Source organism: Anomaloglossus baeobatrachus, chromosome 1, assembly GCF_048569485.1.
Source record: "Anomaloglossus baeobatrachus isolate aAnoBae1 chromosome 1, aAnoBae1.hap1, whole genome shotgun sequence".
NCBI lineage: Eukaryota > Metazoa > Chordata > Amphibia > Anura > Aromobatidae > Anomaloglossus > Anomaloglossus baeobatrachus.
In genome coordinates, this window is record NC_134353.1 from 654,174,366 (window position 1) to 654,194,776 (window position 20,411).

The 20,411-nt window shown below is 47.0% G+C and overlaps 1 protein-coding gene across 2 annotated transcripts in view; it reads left to right on the forward strand.

Moving 5' to 3' along the window:
* The window catches only part of SMTN (smoothelin), a 189,049-nt gene that overhangs the window by 152,437 nt on the left and 16,201 nt on the right, over positions 1 to 20,411 (forward strand). Inside the window, exons 15-19 of one of the 2 annotated variants that reach the window (XM_075319948.1) lie at positions 4,210 to 4,273; positions 4,591 to 4,743; positions 5,117 to 5,240; positions 8,438 to 8,589; positions 12,682 to 12,851. In XM_075319948.1, coding sequence (XP_075176063.1) covers positions 4,210 to 4,273; positions 4,591 to 4,743; positions 5,117 to 5,240; positions 8,438 to 8,589; positions 12,682 to 12,826 — 638 coding nt within the window. In that variant the 3' untranslated portion in view covers positions 12,827 to 12,851. The remainder of the gene's footprint in view (positions 1 to 4,209; positions 4,274 to 4,590; positions 4,744 to 5,116; positions 5,241 to 8,437; positions 8,590 to 12,681; positions 12,852 to 20,411) is intronic. The other variant, XM_075319947.1, reaches the window with a different exon arrangement.

Genomic DNA, 20,411 nt, shown 5'->3' on the forward strand with positions numbered 1-20,411 from the left:
GATGGGTGAGAGACATTCTGTCTCACGGTTACAGGATAGAGTTCAGCTCTCGTCCCCCGACTTGTTTCTTCAGAACCTCTCCGCCCCCCGAGCGAGCCGATGCACTTTTTCAGGCGGTGAACGCTCTGAAGACAGAAGGAGTTGTGATCCCTGTTCCCCCCCAGGAACATGGTCGCGGCTTTCAACTTGTTTGTGGTGCCAAAGAAGGACGGCTCGTTCCGTCCCGTTCTGGACCTCAAACTGCTCAACAGACATGTGAGCACCAGACGGTTTCGGATGGAATCTCTCCGCTCGGTCATCGCTTCGATGTCACAAGGAGACTTCCTAGCATCGATCGACATCAAGGATGCTTATCTCCATGTGCCGATCGCATCCGAACATCAACGCTTTTTGCGTTTCGCCATCGGGGACGAACACCTTCAGTTCGTGGCATTGCCTTTCGGCCTGGCGACAGCCCCACGGGTGTTCACCAAGGTCATGGCATCTGTTGTGGCGGTCCTACACTCTCAGGGCCACTCGGTGATTCCCTACTTAGACGATCTTCTGGTCAGGGCACCCTCTCAGATGGCGTGTCAAAACAGTCTTTCCGTCGCTCTGGCGACTCTCCAGCAGTTCGGGTGGATCATCAACTTCCCAAAATCCAAGTTGACACCGACCCAATCACTGACGTACCTTGGGATGGAGTTTCATACTCTCTCAGCGATAGTGAAGCTTCCGCTGGACAAACAGCGTTCACTGCAGACAGGGGTGCACTCTCTCCTTCGGGCCCAGTCACACCCCTTGAGGCGCCTCATGCACTTCCTAGGGAAGATGGTGGCAGCAATGGAGGCAGTTCCCTTTGCGCAGTTTCATCTGCGTCCACTTCAATGGGACATTCTCCGCAAATGGGACAGGAGGTCGACGTCCCTAGACAGGAACGTCTCTCTTTCACTGGCAGCCAAAACCTCTCTTCAGTGGTGGCTTCTTCCCACTTCTTTGTCGAAGGGAAAATCCTTTCTGCCCCCATCCTGGGCTGTGGTCACGACGGACGCGAGTCTGTCAGGGTGGGGAGCGGTCTTCCTCCACCACAGGGCTCAGGGAACCTGGACTCCGACAGAGTCCTCCCTTCAGATCAATGTTCTGGAGATAAGGGCAGTGTATCTAGCCCTAAAGGCGTTCCAGCGGTGGCTGGAGGGCAGGCAGATCCGAATACAGTCGGACAACGCCACGGCGGTCGCGTACATCAACCACCAGGGCGGCACACGCAGTCGTCAAGCCTTCCAAGAGGTTCGGCGGATTCTGCTGTGGGCGGAAGCCACAGCCTCCACCATCTCCGCAGTTCACATCAGTCATGCTACCGCTGGACAAACAGCTTTCGCTGCAGGCAGGGGTGCAATCTCTTCTTCGGGGTCAGTCACACCCCTTGAGGCGCCTCATGCACTTCCTGGGGAAGATGGTGGCAGCGATGGAGGCAGTGCCCTTCGCGCAATTCCATCTGCGGCCACTCCAGTGGGACATTCTCCGCAAATGGGACAGGAGGTCGACTTCCCTCGACAGGAACGTCTCTCTTTCTCTTGCAACCAAGACGTCACTTCAGTGGTGGCTCCTTCCCAACTCTCTGTCGCAGGGAAAATCCTTCCTACCCCCAACCTGGGCTGTGGTTACCACGGTCGCGAGCCTGTCAGGGTGGGGGGCGGTTTTTCTCCACCACAGGGCTCAGGGAACCTGGACTCCGATAGAGTCATCCCTTCAGATCAATATTCTGGAGATAAGGGCAGTGTATCTAGCCCTATTGGCATTTCATCGGTGGCTGGAGGGCAGGCAGATCCGGATCCAGTCGGACAACGCCACTGCCGTCGCATACATCAACCACCAAGGCGGCACTCGCAGTTGTCAAGCCTTCCAGGAAGTCCGACGGATTCTGCAGTGGGTGGAAGCCACAGCTTCCACCATCTCCGCAGTTCACATCCCGGGCGTAGAAAACTGGGAAGCAGATTTTCTCAGTCGTCAGGGCATGGACGCGGGGGAATGGTCTCTTCACCCAGACGTGTTTCGAGAGATCTGTCGCCGCTGGGGAACGCCGGACGTCGATCTCATGGCGTCACGGCACAACAACAAAGTCCCGGCATTCATGGCCCGGTCTCAAGATCACAGAGCTCTGGCGGCGGACGCATTAGTTCAGGATTGGTCGCAGTTTCGACTGCCTTATGTATTTCCTGCTCTGGCGATGCTGCCCAGAGTCCTGCGCAAAATCAGGTCCGACTGTCGTCGCGCCATTCTCGTCGCCCCAGATTGGCCGAGGCGGTCATGGTACCCGGATCTATGGCATCTCACGGTGGGTCAACAGTGGGCGCTCCCAGACCGCCCAGCTTTGCTGTCACAAGGGCCGTTTTTCCATCTGAATTCTGTGGCCCGCAACCTGACTGTGTGGCCATTGAGTCCTGGCTCCTAGCGTCCTCAGGGTTATCTCAGGATGTCATTGCCACCATGAGACAGGCCAGGAAACCAACATCCGCCAAGATCTATCACAGGTCTTGGAGGATCTTCTTATCCTGGTGCTCTGATAAGGGTTTTACTCCCTGGCCTTTTGCCTTACCCACTTTTCTTTCATTCCTTCAATCCGGAATGGACAAGGGATTGTCTCTCGGCTCTCTCAAGGGACAAGTATCGGCGCTATCCGTATTTTTTCAAAAGCGTCTAGCCAGGCTTCCGCAGGTCCGCACGTTCCTGCAGGGAGTTTGCCACATAGTCCCACCTTACAAGCGTCCGCTGGAACCCTGGGACCTTAACAGGGTGCTAACGGCTCTTCAGAAACCACCTTTCGAGCCGCTGCGGGATGTCTCTTTATCACGTCTTTCGCAGAAGGTGGCATTTCTAGTGGCAGTTACATCGCTCCGTAGAGTGTCGGAGCTGGCAGCGCTGTCATGCAAAGCCCCCTTCCTGGTTTTTCTCCAGGATAAGGTGGTTCTGCGTCCTGTTCCGGAATTTCTCCCTAAGGTGGTATCTCCTTTTCATCTCAATCAGGATATCTCCTTACCTTCATTTTGCCCTAATCCAATTCACCAATGTGAAAAGGATTTGCACTCCTTAGATCTAGTGAGAGCACTCCGACACTACGTGTCTCGCACGGCGCCCCTGCGTCGTTCAGATGCGCTCTTTGTCCTTGTCGCTGGCCAGCGTAAGGGTTCGCAGGCTTCCAAGTCAACCTTGGCTCGGTGGATCAAGGAACCGATTCTTGAAGCCTACCGTTCTTCTGGGCTTCCGCTTCCTTTGGGGCTGAAAGCCCATTCTACCAGAGCCGTGGGTGCGTCCTGGGCATTGCGGCACCAGGCTACGGCTCAGCAGGTGTGTCAGGCAGCTACGTGGTCTAGTCTGCACACTTTCACGAAACACTATCAGGTGCATACCTATGCTTCGGCAGACGTCAGTCTAGGTAGGCGAGTCCTTCAGGCGGCGGTTGCCCACCTGTAAGAGGGGGTCGTTTTCGGCTCTTTTTATCGAGGTATTCTTTTACCCACCCAGGGACTGCTTTTGGACGTCCCAATTGTCTGGGTCTCCCAATGGAGCGACAAAGAAGAAGGGAATTTTGTTTACTTACCGTAAATTCCTTTTCTTCTAGCTCCTATTGGGAGACCCAGCACCCGCCCCTGTTCCCTTCGGGCTGGTTGTTCTTTTGTGTACACATGTTGTTCATGTTGAATGGTTCTTTTGGTTCATGGTTTTCAGTTCTCCGAACATCCTTCGGATTGAATTTACCTTAGACCAATTTATAAGTTTCCTCCTTCCTGCTTTTGCACCAAAACTGAGGAGCCCGTGATGCACGGGAGGGTGTATAGGCAGAGGGGAGGGGTTACACTTTTTAAAGTGTAATACTTTGTGTGGCCTCCGGAGGCAGAAGCTATACACCCAATTGTCTGGGTCTCCCAATAGGAGCTAGAAGAAAAGGAATTTACGGTAAGTAAACAAAATTCCCTTCTTGTTTGACGTAAATACAAAACCTAAAATGTTAATTAAATTTCCTTAATTAAACTTTAATACTTGTACAACATATTAAACCTAAAAATGTAACTTTTTAACTATTGTTGTCTAACTTGAGTTTTACTTTATAGGGTGCGCAAAAGAAAGGGTAACGTGTTTTATAAATTATATATGTATCCTGCACCCAACTCTTTAGTCTCACACCACTCTTTAGTATATATAGATATTTCTAAGGATGGTTTATAATTGCAGATGGCGGGACAGTTGTTCAGACAAAATCTTCATTCAGCGCATCTACGTCTAAGAAGGTCGGCAGGTAAATATGAAGTTCTGCTTAATGAGGACTAGGTCTCACATGCGGCTAGTCTAGCTAATCCGTGTAACTCCGCCCCCTGCACTGATTAGCAGCCCGTGGACAATGTACTGTGCACACATGAAGGCTTTTGGATGGGGTTATACACAGCCCAGAAATCTTAGCTTTGTTATCGCTGTGTCAGACAAAACAAGGTTTCCATCAAAACGTCCATCCGTCCAGTACATCTCTGGAATCAGGCTCTCCATGCCTACATTATGCTTTTATCAGACTCCGTAGAAAAATCTGCTGACAGATTCCCCTTAACTATCACGTTACAGTGTTTTTGATCGGGAGGATGATGGCGTGGCGGCCTTGGAAAGGAGGCAAGCAGAAAAGAAGAAAGAGCTCATGAAAGCACAAAGTCTTCCGAAAACGCCAGCCAACCAGTCTCGCAAGGCCATGATTGAAAAACTGGAGAAAGATAGTGGAAGGTATCCAGACTTTAGATATTCTTCCCATGCAGGCATAGGATTTTAGGTTTTTTTTTCTTATGTAAATTATATAATTTTAGTTTCTGTTGTATTTGATAAGAAACATTATTTGAAAGACCATATTTCATGCAGGGTGATGCGGATAGTCGTTATCAATGCAAACTGCATCTAATGCTCTTGAAATGACTGCAACGCTCTTCTGAAGTGGAAATGTTACAAATAACAGATAGAAATTGAATTTCGGGCCATTAAGAAAATACTTTGGAATTTTTTATTCATTTCTTGTTATTGCTTATTTTGTCAGTATGTCCTCTGTTACTTTATACGGGGCTTGTAATTTTATTTATGTTCTTTTTTTGCATGTGTTTTGCAGTCCATCCACTCCAGCTTTTGCCAAAGTTGCCACCCCCCGGACGGCAGCATTTGGGGTTCCTAACGCTAACAGTATAAAGCAGATGTTATTAGACTGGTGCAAAGCCAAAACTAGAGGTTATGACGTAAGTGAAACCATACAATACGCTAGCACTAGAATAATCTCTAGTGCAGGGGGTGGGAGCGAGAACAGTTTTTATTTTCCTATTTTTTAGGAAATCTAATAATAATAATCTTTATTTCTTTAGCGCCAACATATTCCGCAGCGCTTTGATGACAAATTGTATTGCAGGCTATTTGATAAAGCCAGAACATTGTAGACAAAGTGCATGTTACCATTACATACAGCAGTTAATGGGACCACTTACTGCAGGCCAGGCCTAGGAATGACTGCTGTAATCTGATTGCTAGCAGCACCACACGTAACATAAGACTATCTGTGCTATGTGCTGCCGGATCATTACGTAGATTGCCGTGAAAATACTCCCAAAGGTTTTGTGCATATTCAATTGTGTCTAGAAATATTTGGACAGGGCCAAATTTTCAGTTTTCAGCCTCTGAACAGAATATGTCCCTAGCATTCAGTTCTACTTAAATATTGCGCTGACCGTTTTGGGATTACAGCTATTCTTTACATATCGTATACTTTTGTACCTTACTATATGATATGAGCCCCTCCAAGTTTAGATGGCAGGAAATGGGAACATCTATAATTCCTCCTAAATTAATAAAAAACTGGCCTGGTGATTAGTGATGGGCGAATAGTAACTATTCATGTTCAGACTATTCGAACAAATCTCAAAGTGCTATTCCGGTATTCGTCATGAATAACGAACCTAATGCAAGTCACGGGGGAACCTGAGCATTTTTCTTGTCCTGACAAATACTGGAAGAGTTCTTGAGACCACTAGTTGGACCGTGCACGGAAGGTATTAGGTTGGCAAACCTGAGCAACAGTGGATGAAGGGAGGATATTTCCAATAACCAGGTCCAAAAGATAGGTTAAAAATTACAAGATTTTATTTCATGGTGATTAAAAAGGATTCCATCATGACATGAACGAGAGTACGCGTTTCGAACGTGTTGTTCTTAATCTGTCTCTCAACACGAATCCTTTTTAATCACCATGAAATAAAATTTTTTAATTTTTGTAACCTATCTTTTGGACCTGGTTGTTGGAAATATCCTCCTTAATCCACTGGAATAGTACTTGGTATTCGGTAAGTATTATCCGAAAATGAACAGTTACTATTTGCCCATCTCTATTGGTGATATAAAAAAGTAGAACAGTCAGTATGACAAATTAGAATGCACTAGGTTAGAACATGGCGGTAGTAGATCTGTATGTTTCTCTGCAGCGTGTGTATTATACACATATAGCTTTACAGCGCACGACTCTATGCAATTCACACATATACATTTACACTGACAGTCACACACTCAGCTCTGCTGTATATACACACCCAGCCCTGCTACATCAACACACACACTGATTATACGTTTTTGACTGATCACATGACCTGAAGACCCTTCAGCTAGCCAGGATCTGCAGCTTTGGTGGTGATCAGGTCGTTTTAGCTTTCTCACCTCTGCACCATGCGATTGATCATTGTTGGGTATGAGGAGAGAGAATTGCGCAGCTGCATAGTTGATTGGCAAGGAAGCTGTGTTGATCATGAAAGGAACACTTTTTTTCTTCTTCCTAAAAAGTTCATCTTTTCATCAAATAAATATGGTAGTTCCATATTAGACAAACTAAGGTAAATGCAGCCATTTTTTTTAATACTTGGATGCAATAACTATGCAGTCATTGACTGCTTTAAGTTTGATGCGAGTGACTTAGACAGTGAAGCACTACATTACATTATCTGAAGAAGCAGTTGGGTTGCTTCTTTGGTATGTTGGGTCATTCTCCATGTGTAGTATGGAGCACCGTCCCTTCAGCTCTGCAGCATATGACTCAATTTTTGTATAATGTATAACTATAACATCCCAAAATTCATCCCGCTACTTGTATCTGTAATTACACAATTGAGGAAACCGTGACCCAGTTTGTTTTGTAATTTATGGAAAATAATGGCACTGCACATCAAAGTGCCTAATAGGAGGACCCTTCCGTCCAAAATACAATGCATAGTACGTGCACCCTCTGTCTATAGATCATGAGTTAAACTCACCCTATTCCATTATCATACCTGAATTGGTTTCATATATCAGTAATACATACACTATTTCTTGTATAGGTTATCCAGATTATCAGGACAACTTTTTAGTTTAATATCTTAAGTCGTGTCTATTCAAAAACGTAAAAGCAATGCAACCAAGTTGGAATGGTGTGCGCTTGCTATAGTAACACATATACATCTGGAAATATGCCATAACTGAGATGCAGGCGTAAATACAATGTTACTGCAGTCTGTATACTGATCAAAATGCGCTTTAAAAACCTCACATTTCTATATGTGTCGCAATAATAAGTCATATATTTAAAATGTATGCGCCTATCTGCTGGCAACAAGGAGAGCACGTTTAGATGGGACCCTACTCTAAAGGGTGCTTTACACACTGCGACATCGCTACCGATATATCGTCGGGGTCACGTCTTTAGTGACGCACATCCGGCGCCGGTAGCGACATCGCAGCGTGTAACAATAATGAGCGACGATCAACGATCGCAAAATCGTTCCAAAACTGTGATCGTTGACACGTCGCTCATTTCCTTAATATCGCTGCTGCCACCGGTACGATGTTGTTCGTCGTTCCCATGGCATCACACATCGCTATGTGTGACACCGCAGGAACGACGAACATCTCATTACCTGCGTCCACCGGCAATGCGGAAGGAAGGAGGTGGACGTCCCGCTCATCTCCGCCCCTCCGCTTCTATTGGCCGGTCGCTTAGTGACGTCGCTATGACGCCAAATGCACCTCCCCCTTGAAGGAGGGATTGTTCAACGGTCACAGCGACATCGCTGACCAGGTATGTGCGTGTGACGCTGCCGTAGCGATAATGTTTGCTACGGCAGCGATCACCACATATCGCTGGAACGACGGGGGCGGGTGCTATCGCGCTCGACATCGCTAGCAATCGCTAGCGATGTCGCAACGTGTAAAGCACCTTTAATACTCGAGTGTCTTCGGGGCTAAACCTTGAATGTCTCTGTTTGGAATAGACTTTTCAATCCATTGTGCAGAGGTTGTATGAAAATTACTGTCCAAATTCTCTCAGACTGAACAGTTTGGGCCTAAGCGTGCGTGCCCTGTGCTCCACGTCAGGATGGTTGGTGGTTTCATGTCTGACTATCCCTATATTCCTTTCCAGCATGTGGACATCAACAACTTTTCCTCCAGCTGGAGTGACGGGATGGCATTTTGTGCCTTGGTCCACAATTTCTTCCCTGAGGCATTTGACTACAACCAGCTCAGTCCACAGAACAGGAGACAGAACTTTGACTTGGCATTCTCTGCTGCAGAGTACGTATTGAATTCATGGTCTTCTTCTCCATTTTATCTGACTATTATTGGTGTCTTAAAGTTTAACTCTTGTATACACATAACAAAATACATATAAGACTTGGGGAAGGTGCAGGGTGGTTCCTAAAATGTCTTTCTTCCTCTATAGTTCAGTAAAATAAAGCTTTAGTAATGCACGTGCTTGTTTTATGAGAATGTTTGTTCCGTTTTTATTGCCCTCTCTGGTCATAAGACTGCTTATGTACTTTTTTCTACAAGCCAAATCTATCGTATGTAGTGGCTGAAGGCATGTTCATATAATGCACAGAAAAGAGTATGCAACGTATGCACTTATCTGCACAGATATATAGAATTGTGTACTTCCTCTGCTTGTACCACATTGAGTACCAGTGCGTAGAGTAGCCCAGTATTATCAGTACTGCTGCTCTTTTATGAAGCATCATTCTTACAGAATAAATGATATTCCACACCTGTATATACAGTATAAAAATCCAAGAAAATGGATTCACATTGGATCTTTCAGTGCAAGGTTCAGAGGTAGAGATAAAAAAAAATAGTCAGTCTTCTGCTCCAGTGTTTTCTTACCGGAGGTGGTGGAGTGGAGTCACAGGATGCAGGGGCGGTGCTAGTGGGGTCTGTGCTGTCAGCGGTGTGGTCTGTGCTGTCAGCGGAAGCTGTGCTGGTAGTGGAAGCTGTGGTAGCTGTGCGGAGCAGGCTAGTCCAGCGGGTATCCCAAGATGCTCTGTCGGCAGTTTGGGCTTTCAAAGAAATGGCGCCCGGAGCGGCGTGTGTGCAGATGGAGCTCTCAGCTGAGCGTTCCATCTGCGCATGCGCTGACTCCGGGCGCCATCATTCGAAGCCAGAGCATCTGGGACTCCCGCCACACAGCCACCGGAGCTTTCGCAGCCTGCACATCCAGTCTGCCACCCCGCACAGACAGCGCCCCCCCCTCCCCGCGCCAATTCTCCACCTCCCGGTAAATTCGGATTTTAAGACGCACCCCTCATTTTCCTCCCAATGTTTTGGGAGGAAAAGTGCATCTTATAATCCGAAAAATACGGTATTTTTTTATTCCAGTGGGACATCACACCTACAGTGCACATGGTGCTGTTGTTTTTAAGTGTAAAAAACAAAGCAGCAATATGACATTTAAGGCAAAATTATTTGACTACTCACTTAAATGACACAAAAATGTATAAAAAACCCAGCCAGAAAAACTTGCATCAATATCTGTCAGTATATCCTTAGGCTAACATGATCGCTCCTAGAGATGGATCACTGGGTGTGCTGGATTGGCGGTCAAGTGCCAATCATGGAGCATTGTGCAGAGCTGCAGACGTTGCATATACCTTTTCATGCTGATGCCAGTACAGCAGCTTGTAATTAGAGCTACAATTTGTTTTAATTGCAATCTGCAATGAGAAGCTTTTCCTTCCTTTTCCTTTTATATATTTTTTTATTTTGGGCTGTAACATTTTCTTCTATCCCCCCCCACCCCAATGTATTGATTGATCCAACGCTCTTAATGATCCTGATTAACCTGCTTTTTTACGCTTTTTTATTCTAGTTTTGTGGCTGTTTGTACAGAAAATGCATCTAAATATTATGCTTCCCTTTTGTCTTCACTTCAATGACTTCTGGAGTAGTTCCACTATTGCATTGGATTTGACATTAATGTGGGGAAGGTAGTCCGTTCTGTGGGGTGGTGAAGAGTAGGTGTAGTGGTGTCCTATCCATCCATGTTCTCACATGTCAGCACCGCTGATCCTCTGCTTGGTGTTATGGCTTATTCTGCATGCTTACTGTGTTACACTCCATTTGTATCGTGCTAACATGTCATTTGAATCATGAATGATTTTGATGTATATGAATATTCTTAAGGAAACTTGGACAAGCTCATGTTTGTCTGAATACGTAGTGATAGTGCATTTCCTACCAGCGTTTTCCACATTTAGAAAGGTGGACCCATACTGTTCAGCTAGTACTTAAATTGTTCACTCCCTCCCTCGGTCCAGTGGTGGCGCCCTGCAGATACTCCGGTCTGTGTTCTGGCTGCAGCAATAATGTCACGTCCATCGACTGCTCACATTAACACTGCAGCCATTCATTCAGCTCAGGGGCACTTCTGTCTGATGGTTGCGGGCCACTTTCCTAAAAGTGAAAGATCCCTTTAAAAAGTGGGTAAATCTGTTTTGATAGATCTTACTATATGCAAGATTGAGTTCCTTCAATCTGAATTAGCCTTAAGCCCCCGTCACATTTAGCGACTTACCAGCGATCCCGAAAACGATGCGACCTGATAAGGATCGCTGGTAGGTCGCTAGTGAGATGTCACACAGTCAGACCTTACCAACGACTCAGTAACGATACAGGTCGCAGTAGCACCTGTATATCGATCTCTGCTGTCATTGGGACCCTGTCACACAGTGTCAAACACAGCGATGCGTCCTGCCCAACAGGACATCGCCTTTGAAGAAAATGGTCCAGGACATTCAGCAACGACCGGCGACCTCACAGCAGGGGTCAGGTCATTGCTTGATGTCACACACAGCGACATTGCTAGCAAGATCGCTGTTGCGTCACCAAAACCGTTACTCAGCAGCGATGTCGCTAGCGATGTCACTTAGTGAGACATGGCCTTTTTGCATAGTGTCCAGGGTTGCACCTCATTAAAGGGAATCTATCATCAGATTTTTGCCACTTAATCTGAGATGGGGACAAAGGCACTGATTACAGCAATTACCTGGCTGCTGTCTGTAGCTTTGATAAAATCACTGATTTATCATCAGCACATTATCACTAGAGGACTAGTAAACTTGCTGCCTGGTAGTCCTCAAAATTCATGAGCTTCGATCCCAATCTCACCACTGATTAGCATAAAGCTACCAATCAGTGGTGTGGGCGGGGTTATACAGAGCTCAGTATTCAGAGAACTGCTAGATTTGCAGGAGATAAAACACTGATTTTATCAAAAAGATAGCATGCAGCCCAGAAAGTGATACATCACTAGAATCTGGGTTTCTACCCCAACATCATGCAGCTCTCAGATGGGGTAGCAAATCCTGCTGGTAGATTCCCTTTAAGGTTCAATGTGGCATCATATATAGACTTGAAAAGACCTGAACATCCTAATGAGCCCAGAGTCCTTGAAAATACCATGTTTTTCTCCTACAGCAAATGCTCCTGTGAGAATATAAAGTAGATAAATGGATGACAAAGATAACGGCCAAACTAGCTATTCTTCCAATCACTCAAGTCTTGTGTCTTGTAGTCCGTCGCAGCCATATAGGGCTAATCTGCGACCAGCAATCTTCTTGTAGCCTAGTAAGGAGAAATATGACGTGCCAAATAGATACAGGAGTGCTTCCTTTATCAGACTTCATAAATTTTATATGGCTCCCTTGGGTAAAGTCCCAAATTTCAAGTAGCTGACTAGTAAAGGCATCTGTGTACTTGGCTTCATTTCCAAAGAAATGCGACTGACTACACGGATTTACTAAATGTGTCTTCTGATTGAACTCCAGAAATGGGGAAAGATATATTATGACCTGAATACTCTGGTCCATGATGGAACAGCGCTCCACCTAAAGTGGAGAATAGTTAACTCCTTCCTTGCCACATAATGTTGGGAAGGTTTCTTCCAATGCAGCTTCTAGGGTTGCATTGAGATGGTTTCTCCAGTTGCACACATGTCCTGTACAACCACCAAGTACACAAATACACCACTCGTGCTGCAAATACACAGATTCAGTACAAGAATCTGTGTCACGTCTTAACTCTTTGGCTTCTTGCACCTCACAGGGACTGTTTCCCCATTTTACCACCTCTCCACCAGCTATAGTCACACCCCATGTCATTGTCCTAGGTCTGATTGTAACCTCATTGAATTTGTTATTTTCTTTTGCTCTCCCCAACCATGCACCTCCATTCTTGGACACGCACAGCATGGGTATGTTCATGTTAATGGCACCAGAATGTTTAAACCACTCATGAATGTCTCTTGTCTCTTCTTTTTCCTTCTCTCCCTCCACTTGGCTGTGTTCACTGGTCCCCCTTCTACCTTTCCACCTCTTCTCGTCCGTTCACCCCTAGGAAGCACGCTGACTGTCCGCAGTTGCTAGACGCAGAGGATATGGTCCGCATGCGAGAACCGGACTGGAAATGTGTTTACACGTACATCCAGGAGTTCTACCGCTGCCTGGTGCAGAAGGGGATGGTAAAAACCAAAAAGTCCTAGGACTTTTTCCGACATAGACACAATGGTGAGACTGAATTTCTTGGTTCCTGACAAAGGTGTGTGTGTACTGTATAACGGACCATGTTTATCCTGCAGCTCTGGTGAATGGATTTATGTGAAAGCTTTAAAAAAAAAATGCCTAACTTGTCAAGATTCCTGCCTCCTCTTAAGGAATACAGCTGAGGTTCTTGTTTCACACCTCATCGTGTCTTGTGGATTATCTCACACGTAATTATGAGTGTTTCCAGATAAACTGCTCTTGCTTGTGTTAAACAGTAACCGCCTGTCACGCACCAGCAGTATTGTAGTACATTTAGACATTGGGTATGAAAACAGGTTACATTTTTAGTAAGGTCTGAATTAATTTGCATGAAAATGTTTCTATGAATATCTCAAAGGATTAACATAGTAACTACCATTATTTTTAATTTTATTTAAAGGGAACCAGTCACATTGTACATATAGTCCACAACTTGGTAAAGAGAATCTGTGCTGAATGATATACCGTAAGGGCCAGAAATATTTGGACATTGACACAAGTTTTGCCATTTTAGCTGCTTATCATAGTATCATAGTTTTTAAGGTTGAAGGGAGACTCTAAGGGGCACTTTGCACACTGCGACATCGCAGGTGCGATGTCGGTGGGGTCAAATTGAAAATGACGCACTTCCGGCATCGCATGCGACATCGCAGTGTGTAAAGGCTGGATGATACGATTAACGAGCGCAAAAGCGTCGTAATCGTATCATCGGTGCAGCGTCGGCGTAATCCATGATTACGCTGACACGACGGTCCGATGTTGTTCCTCGCTCCTGCGGCTGCACACATCGCTGTGTGTGAAGTCGCAGGAGCGAGGAACGTCTCCTACCGGCCTCACTGCGGCTTCCGTAGGATATGCGGAAGGAAGGAGGTGGGCAGGATGTTGACATCCTGCTCATCTCCGCCCCTCCGCTCTGATTGGCCGCCTGCCGTGTGACGTCGCAGTGACGCCGCACGACCCGCCCCCTTAACAAGGAGGCGGGTCGCCGGCCACAGGGACGTCGCACGGCAGGTGAGTGTGTGTGTGAAGCTGGCGTAGCGATAACTTTCGCTACGCCAGCTATCACCACATATCGCTGCTGCGACGGGGGCGGGCACTATCGCACTCGGCATCGCAGCATCGGGCTGCGATGTCGTAGTGTGCAAAGCCCGCCTAAGTCCATCTAGTTCAACCCGTAGCCTAACATGTTGATCCAGAGGAAGGCAAAAAAACCCCAATGTGGCAAACAAGTTCCAATGGGGAAAAAATTTCCTTCCTGACTCCACATCCGGCAATCAGACTAGTTCCCTGGATCAATACCCTGTCATAAAATCTAATATACATAACTGGTAATATTAAATTTTTCAAGAAAGGCATCCAGGCTCTGCTTAAATGTTAGTAGTGAATCACTCATTACAACATCATGCGGCAGAGAGTTCCATAGTCTCACTGCTCGTACAGTAAAGAATCCTCGTCTGTGATTATGATTAAACCTTCTTTCCTCAAGACGTAGCGGATGCCCCCGTGTTCCAGTCGCAGGCCTAGGTGTAAAAAGATCTTTGGAAAGGTCTCTTTCCAAACCATAGTCAAGATCCAGTTATAATATCAATATGGGCTTAAAGTGCAGACTCTCAGCTTTAATTTGGGGGTATTCATATCCTAATTGAAGTAAGATTTTAGGAATTCCAGCTCTTTAATATGTAGCTGCCTCTTTTTCAAGGGACCAATAGTAATTGTAAAATTATCTCAAAAGCTCTTTAACCCCTTCATAATCAAGGATGTGTATATTTACGTCCTTGGCCTTGTCTGTCCCTTTTAATGTGGGCTTGTGCGGCAAGTCCACATTATTCCCAGCACTTGTCTGCTGATCTGATTAGCAGACGTGTGCAGCTAACAGATGCGAGTGGATCTCCGTTCCACCTGAACCTGTTAACCCCTCAGATTACACTGTCAAACTCTGAGTGCAATCTAACACGTGCCAGCAGGGATCGCGCTGTTCCCCGCCTTCATTGGCACTCCCATGATACTATCACGAGATGCCACTGTGCTGCCATGACAGTGTGGGGTCAGATGAGGACCCCTGTCACTGTCATGACTCCCTTCCTGTGAATGCTGGCAGAGCGCTAGCATTCACAGGAGATCAGCATTTCTGCTGTTCAGAGGGATGCTGAAGCACGCAGGAGAAACGATCAGACAGTGCAGGAATAAAGTGCCCTATGGCGGTAGTGAAGTCAATAAATAATGTAAAAAAAAATATATTTAAAAATATGAGAAAAAAATCCAAAAAGTTCAAAATGCCCCCTTGGGAACTGAAAAAGGCCTGGCTGTCCACGGAAGACAACAGTGATGGATGATTGCAGACTCCTTTCCATGGGAAAGAATAACCTCTTCACAACATCAAAGATATTTAAGTATCCAAGTCTACCATAAAGAGAAGACTTCATTAGAGCAAATACAGAGGGTTCACTGCAAGATGCAAACCATTAATCAGCCTTAGATAAAGGCCAGATTAGATGTTTCCAAAAGTGGACTGGCTTTTTAGATATTTTTTAGCAAAGCTTTCTTTAGATAGATGAAATGAACATCAACCTGTACCAGAGTGATGGGAAGAAGAAAGTATGAAGAAGGCTTGGAACGTCTTATAATCTAAATCACATGCTCTGTAAATCATGGTGGAGGCAGTGTGATGGCATGAGTATGAATGGCTTCCAATGGCACTGGGGCACTAGTGTTTATTGATGATGTGACTAAAAACAGAAGCAACCGGATGAATTCTGAAGTGTACAGGACTATACATTCTGCTCAGATTCAAGTGCAGTAAGATTGATTGGACAGCGCTTCACAATATAGATGACCCAAAACATACTGCAAAAGCAATTCATTTCTTTTTTTTTAAACTTTGAATTTTTATTGAGATTTTCAATTTACGTTTTTCATACATAAAATAAAACATAAAATTCAGAATTCTTATCGAACCTAGACAAACAGTGACAGGACAGGTGAGGAGGGTTAGGAGGGGAGAGGAGAAATAGGAGGGAAGAGGGAAGAGTCCATGCTCCTTCCATAGGACCCATAGGCCTCAGTCTCACAGATCCTCCTGTCCCGCAAAGTAGTCCCATGGTGCCCACACGGCCTGGAAACGGTCAACTGTGTCATGCAATAGTGCCGTGAGATGTTCCATGCGTCTAACGTCCAGTAATCTATACTTGAGGCTCTGGAGTGAGGGTGTCCCTGGCTGCCTCCAATTCTTTGCAATTAAGCATCTGGCCGCCGTAAGGATGTGGGACAAAAGCTTAGAGGCCGTTTTTCCCAATCCCCCATTCCCAAGACCCAGAACATAGATCAGGGGATCAAGATCAACCTCTATATATAGTACTTTATGGATCAACCCTCTAACCCGCTCCAGAAGGGGACTATCCCTGGACAGGACCAGAATATGTGCAGAATGGTGCCCCTGCTTCCCCCGCATCTCCAGCAACAAGCCGGTATGGAGGGGTCTATGCCATGAAGGAAATCTGGAGTGTGGTACCAAAATAGCAAAATTTTATAGATATTTTCCTTATATAGTGTGCATATTGACGTCTTGGCAGCGTTTCCCCAGATTGCTGCCCATTCCTGAGGAAGTATCCGCCTTCCCAATAGAGACTCCCATTTCCGCATGTATGGAAAAGACCCCTCGGGCCCCTCCCGTGACTCAGAAAGCAAAATGTAAATTTACGAAATAGTCCCTTAGTATCAGTGCCCCTTCTGCAAATTTTCTCAAAATCTGTGGAATCGAGGCCCTGCCTGCCAAACAAGGAGCCAGCCAAGTCTCTGATCTGCAGATATTGGAAAAACTCTCGATTAGAGAGAGAGAATTTATCTCTAAGGTACTCAAAGGAATGGATCTGCATTGTACTTCCATCTATAATGTCTGCAAATCTGAATAGACCTGCCTTGAGCCAGGAGTGCACCATGTCCGACTCCAGACTGCTTGGGAGCAAGGGTTGGTATATGAAGGACACCAGAGGGGAGCAGGGGGATGCCAAAGGAAATCTTCTAATGCAAAATGCCCAGAGGTCCCTAGTAAACTGCATCGGTCCAAGAAGAGGGGGGGGCGAATCACACCGGGCCGGGGGCCACCGGAGCGTGTTTGGATGTATAGGCGCCAGCCAAAGTTTTTCAATCTCAGTCCACCTGTTGTATGCCCAAAGGGACACCCAACAGGGTATCCTCCTAAGATGGGCCGCCCAATAGTATTTTAGGATGTCCGGGACAGAAAGCCCCCCCCTGTTTCTCCGAGCCATCAACACCTCCCTGGCCACCCTATGACGTTTGTTACACCAAATAAATCTAAGGATAGCCGCCTGAAGGGACTTCAGCTCCTTTATTGGTACCTTAACTGGGAGGGTTTCAAAGAAATATAATAATTTTGGGAGCAAGCTCATTTTAACCGCCGCAATGCGCCCCATCCACGAAAGAGGGAGGGGCAACCACAGGCTCAAAAGATTTCTCAGCTCTCGGAAAAGGGGGGGGAAGTTAAGGTTATAGAGGGAATCATAAGTAGATGTGAGGTTAACCCCCAGGTACTTGACCGCATCTGTCTTCCAACGAAACTTAAAATTCAAACGCAGGTAATCCAGGGCCACCGGGGTCGAGATTCAAGGGCATTGCCTCCGTTTTGCTAGAGTTGATCTTATACCCGAAAGGCTCCCGTACCTACCCAAGGTGCACATTAAAATTGGAAGGGACACATGAATGTTAGTAAGTGTAATGAGCACATCGTCGGCAAAAAGCGAGATTTTAAACGGTTTATTCCTGACCAGGAACCCCGAGATGTCTGGGTTGCTCCTGACCGAGGCCGCGAGGGGCTCTATGCATAGCACAAAAAGGAGGGGGGACAGGGGGCACCCCTGCCTGGTGCCATTGGAGATGAGAAAAGGCTTAGAGATGTGGAGGGGGAGTTTGATAGAGGCCGTAGGAGCGCTATACAGGGACTTCAAGGCCCGCATAAAGCCACCCGAGATCCCAAAGACCTCCAGTGTCTTGAAGAGAAAAGGCCACGCAAGGCGGTCAAAAGCCTTCTCTGCATCTAGACTCAACACCAACGCCTGTTGCTTCGTCCGATTTGCCACATCCACCAGGTCTATGACCTTCCTGGTGTTGTCACCCCCTGACGGCAAGGGACAAAACCCACCTGGTCTTTATACACGAGTTGGGGCAACCATCGATTAAGCCTGGCCGCCAAGAGCTTGGTGAACATCTTCAAATCGGAGTTCAAAAGGGCTATTGGTCTATAATTAGCACAGTCCAATGGGTCCCTGGGTGGCTTGGGCAGGAGGATTAAATGGGAGTGTAGCATGGATGGAGGGATAGGGTCACCCTGAAGGAAAGAGTTAAACAAGGCGGCCATGTGTGGGAGGAGCTCCGCCGCAACACCTTGTAATAAAAATAAGTAAAGCCGTCCGGGCCCGGTGACTTCCCGCCAGGCAGGGCTTCCAGAACTTGCTCCAGTTCCTCTGTAGTAATCTCTTCATTCAAAGCCGCGGCTGCTCCGCAAGGCAGTGAAGGGAGCTCAAGGGCCGAAAAATAGTCCCCAAGTGCCCCAGCCCCGCGCGAAGCCATGCGCGGGGGAACCGGAAGGTTATAAAGCTTGCTGTAGTAATTGAAAAAAATGTCAGCTATTGAAGCGGGGTGATAGTGGATAGTGCCCTTTTCGTCGCGCAGAGCCTGAGGCATGAGGATGTAGCGCGCTCCTTAAGCTGCCTGGGGAGTAAGGTATGAGCCTTATTACTCCTTTCATAGTATCTTTGTTTGGAAAAGGTTAGCAATTTTTCTGCTCTGCCAATTGCCAAGTCTCTCAACTTTTCCTAAGGCTGATGACTCTCCTAAGAATAGTCAGTGATGGGGCAGCCGCCAGTCTCCCCTCCTGTAGCTTAAGATGGGCCGTTATAGAGTCCCGCTGACTTGTGCATTCTTTTTAGCCCTGGCGCCCTCTCTAATGCATAGTCCCCTCATCACTGCCTTGTGAGCTTCCCAGAGTGTTGCCGGCGACGTGACCGTGCCCGTGTTCAACTGAAAGAATTCGACCAGTTGCTTATTTAAAAAGGCCCTAGTGTCGGATTTTTGATCAGAGATTCATTAAGGCGCCAATGCTGAGGCCTAGGTCGAGGACCATCTTTCTTGAAGTCCATTGTGAGTGGGGAATGGTCTGACCACGTAATGGATCCCATCTCCACCCGCCCAAGACGCCCCAGCAGCTGTGAGTCAATGAAAAAATAGTCTATTCTGGTGTGCGTCTGATGCGGATGCGAGTAGAAGGAAAAGGCCTTCTCTCCCGGGTGGTCCACCCTCCAAGCGTCGTATAAAGCGCCTGATCTAATGAGCCTACGAAAGTCCCGGGACAAATTTTCAAAGCACCCGATGGAGGGTGTCCACCCACAGAGAGTCTGTCGGCACCTCCGAAAAGGGGATGTTAAAGTCTCCCCCAACACCGTAGAGGCCGGTGCCAGTCCGCCTATCAGATCGAGTATTTTCTTAAGAAAGCGTATCTGCCCTTCGTTAGGTGCATAAATGTTGGCCAGTATGTGCGGGGATCCCCCAGTTGGCCCTCCAGAATCACATATATACCCTCTGGATCGCAGTGAGAACCCGTAATTTGTAGAGGACAACTGGAGGATATTAAAATAGCAACTCCCCCCCTCTTGGAGCCCGAGTAAGCCGAGTAATGGATGGGAAAGCGGTGGGACGCAAATTTGAAAGTGTTTGATTCCACAAAATGTGTTTCTTGGATAAAGGCTATGTCTGCACCTGATGTTTTCAGTTCCTGTAGCAGCAATTTCCTCTTACGGGGTGAATTCAGACCTTTTACGTTAAGAGAGATAATGCGGGTCATATCTAAAACTTAGAAGTAAGAAAAAGCTAATGGCACACCTATACCGTCGGGGGCATGACTTCCCCTGTGAAGCCGGCCAGAGGAGACGGTCCATACGACAAAGGGCCGCAGCTCCCAGGGACTCTAGAAGGGGTGGTACCTGAAAGGACACATAAGGAAAAAATATCGGGGAGGGGGGAAGACAAGGACAAACATAGAAATGAACATGAATTAAGAACATTAACCAAAATGCATAAACCTTAGGCATAGATTCCCGGGGGGTAAACCCGGAAGTGAGAGACCTAGAGGGAGGTTCCCCAACCCGTCTGGGCTGAGAGAGCCACCCACCTCACTCCCCAGTAGCCCTCCCACGGGGGTCAGTCCAGTGGGCACGGGCCCGTGCCTAAAGGAAACAAGGGAGGAGAAAAAAAAAACAAAAAACCTCAACCACTAACTCCAAGTAAGGGGACCGGGCTCCCGCCAACCCCCCTACCCCCCACGGCATCATTGTGGCTACAGCCCCCCCCCCCCCTTATGCAGCTCAACAGACCCAGAGGGCCGCAGATGACACAATGGACAGTCAGAGGCTTGCTGTAGAGAGAGTCACAGTATCACAAAGCATGCTCAGCCACTGGAACTCAGAGGGTATAAGAAATAGGCACCAACCAGGTTAAGGAGTGTCCTCAACGCCGAGCCGGGGAGGGGAGCGACCC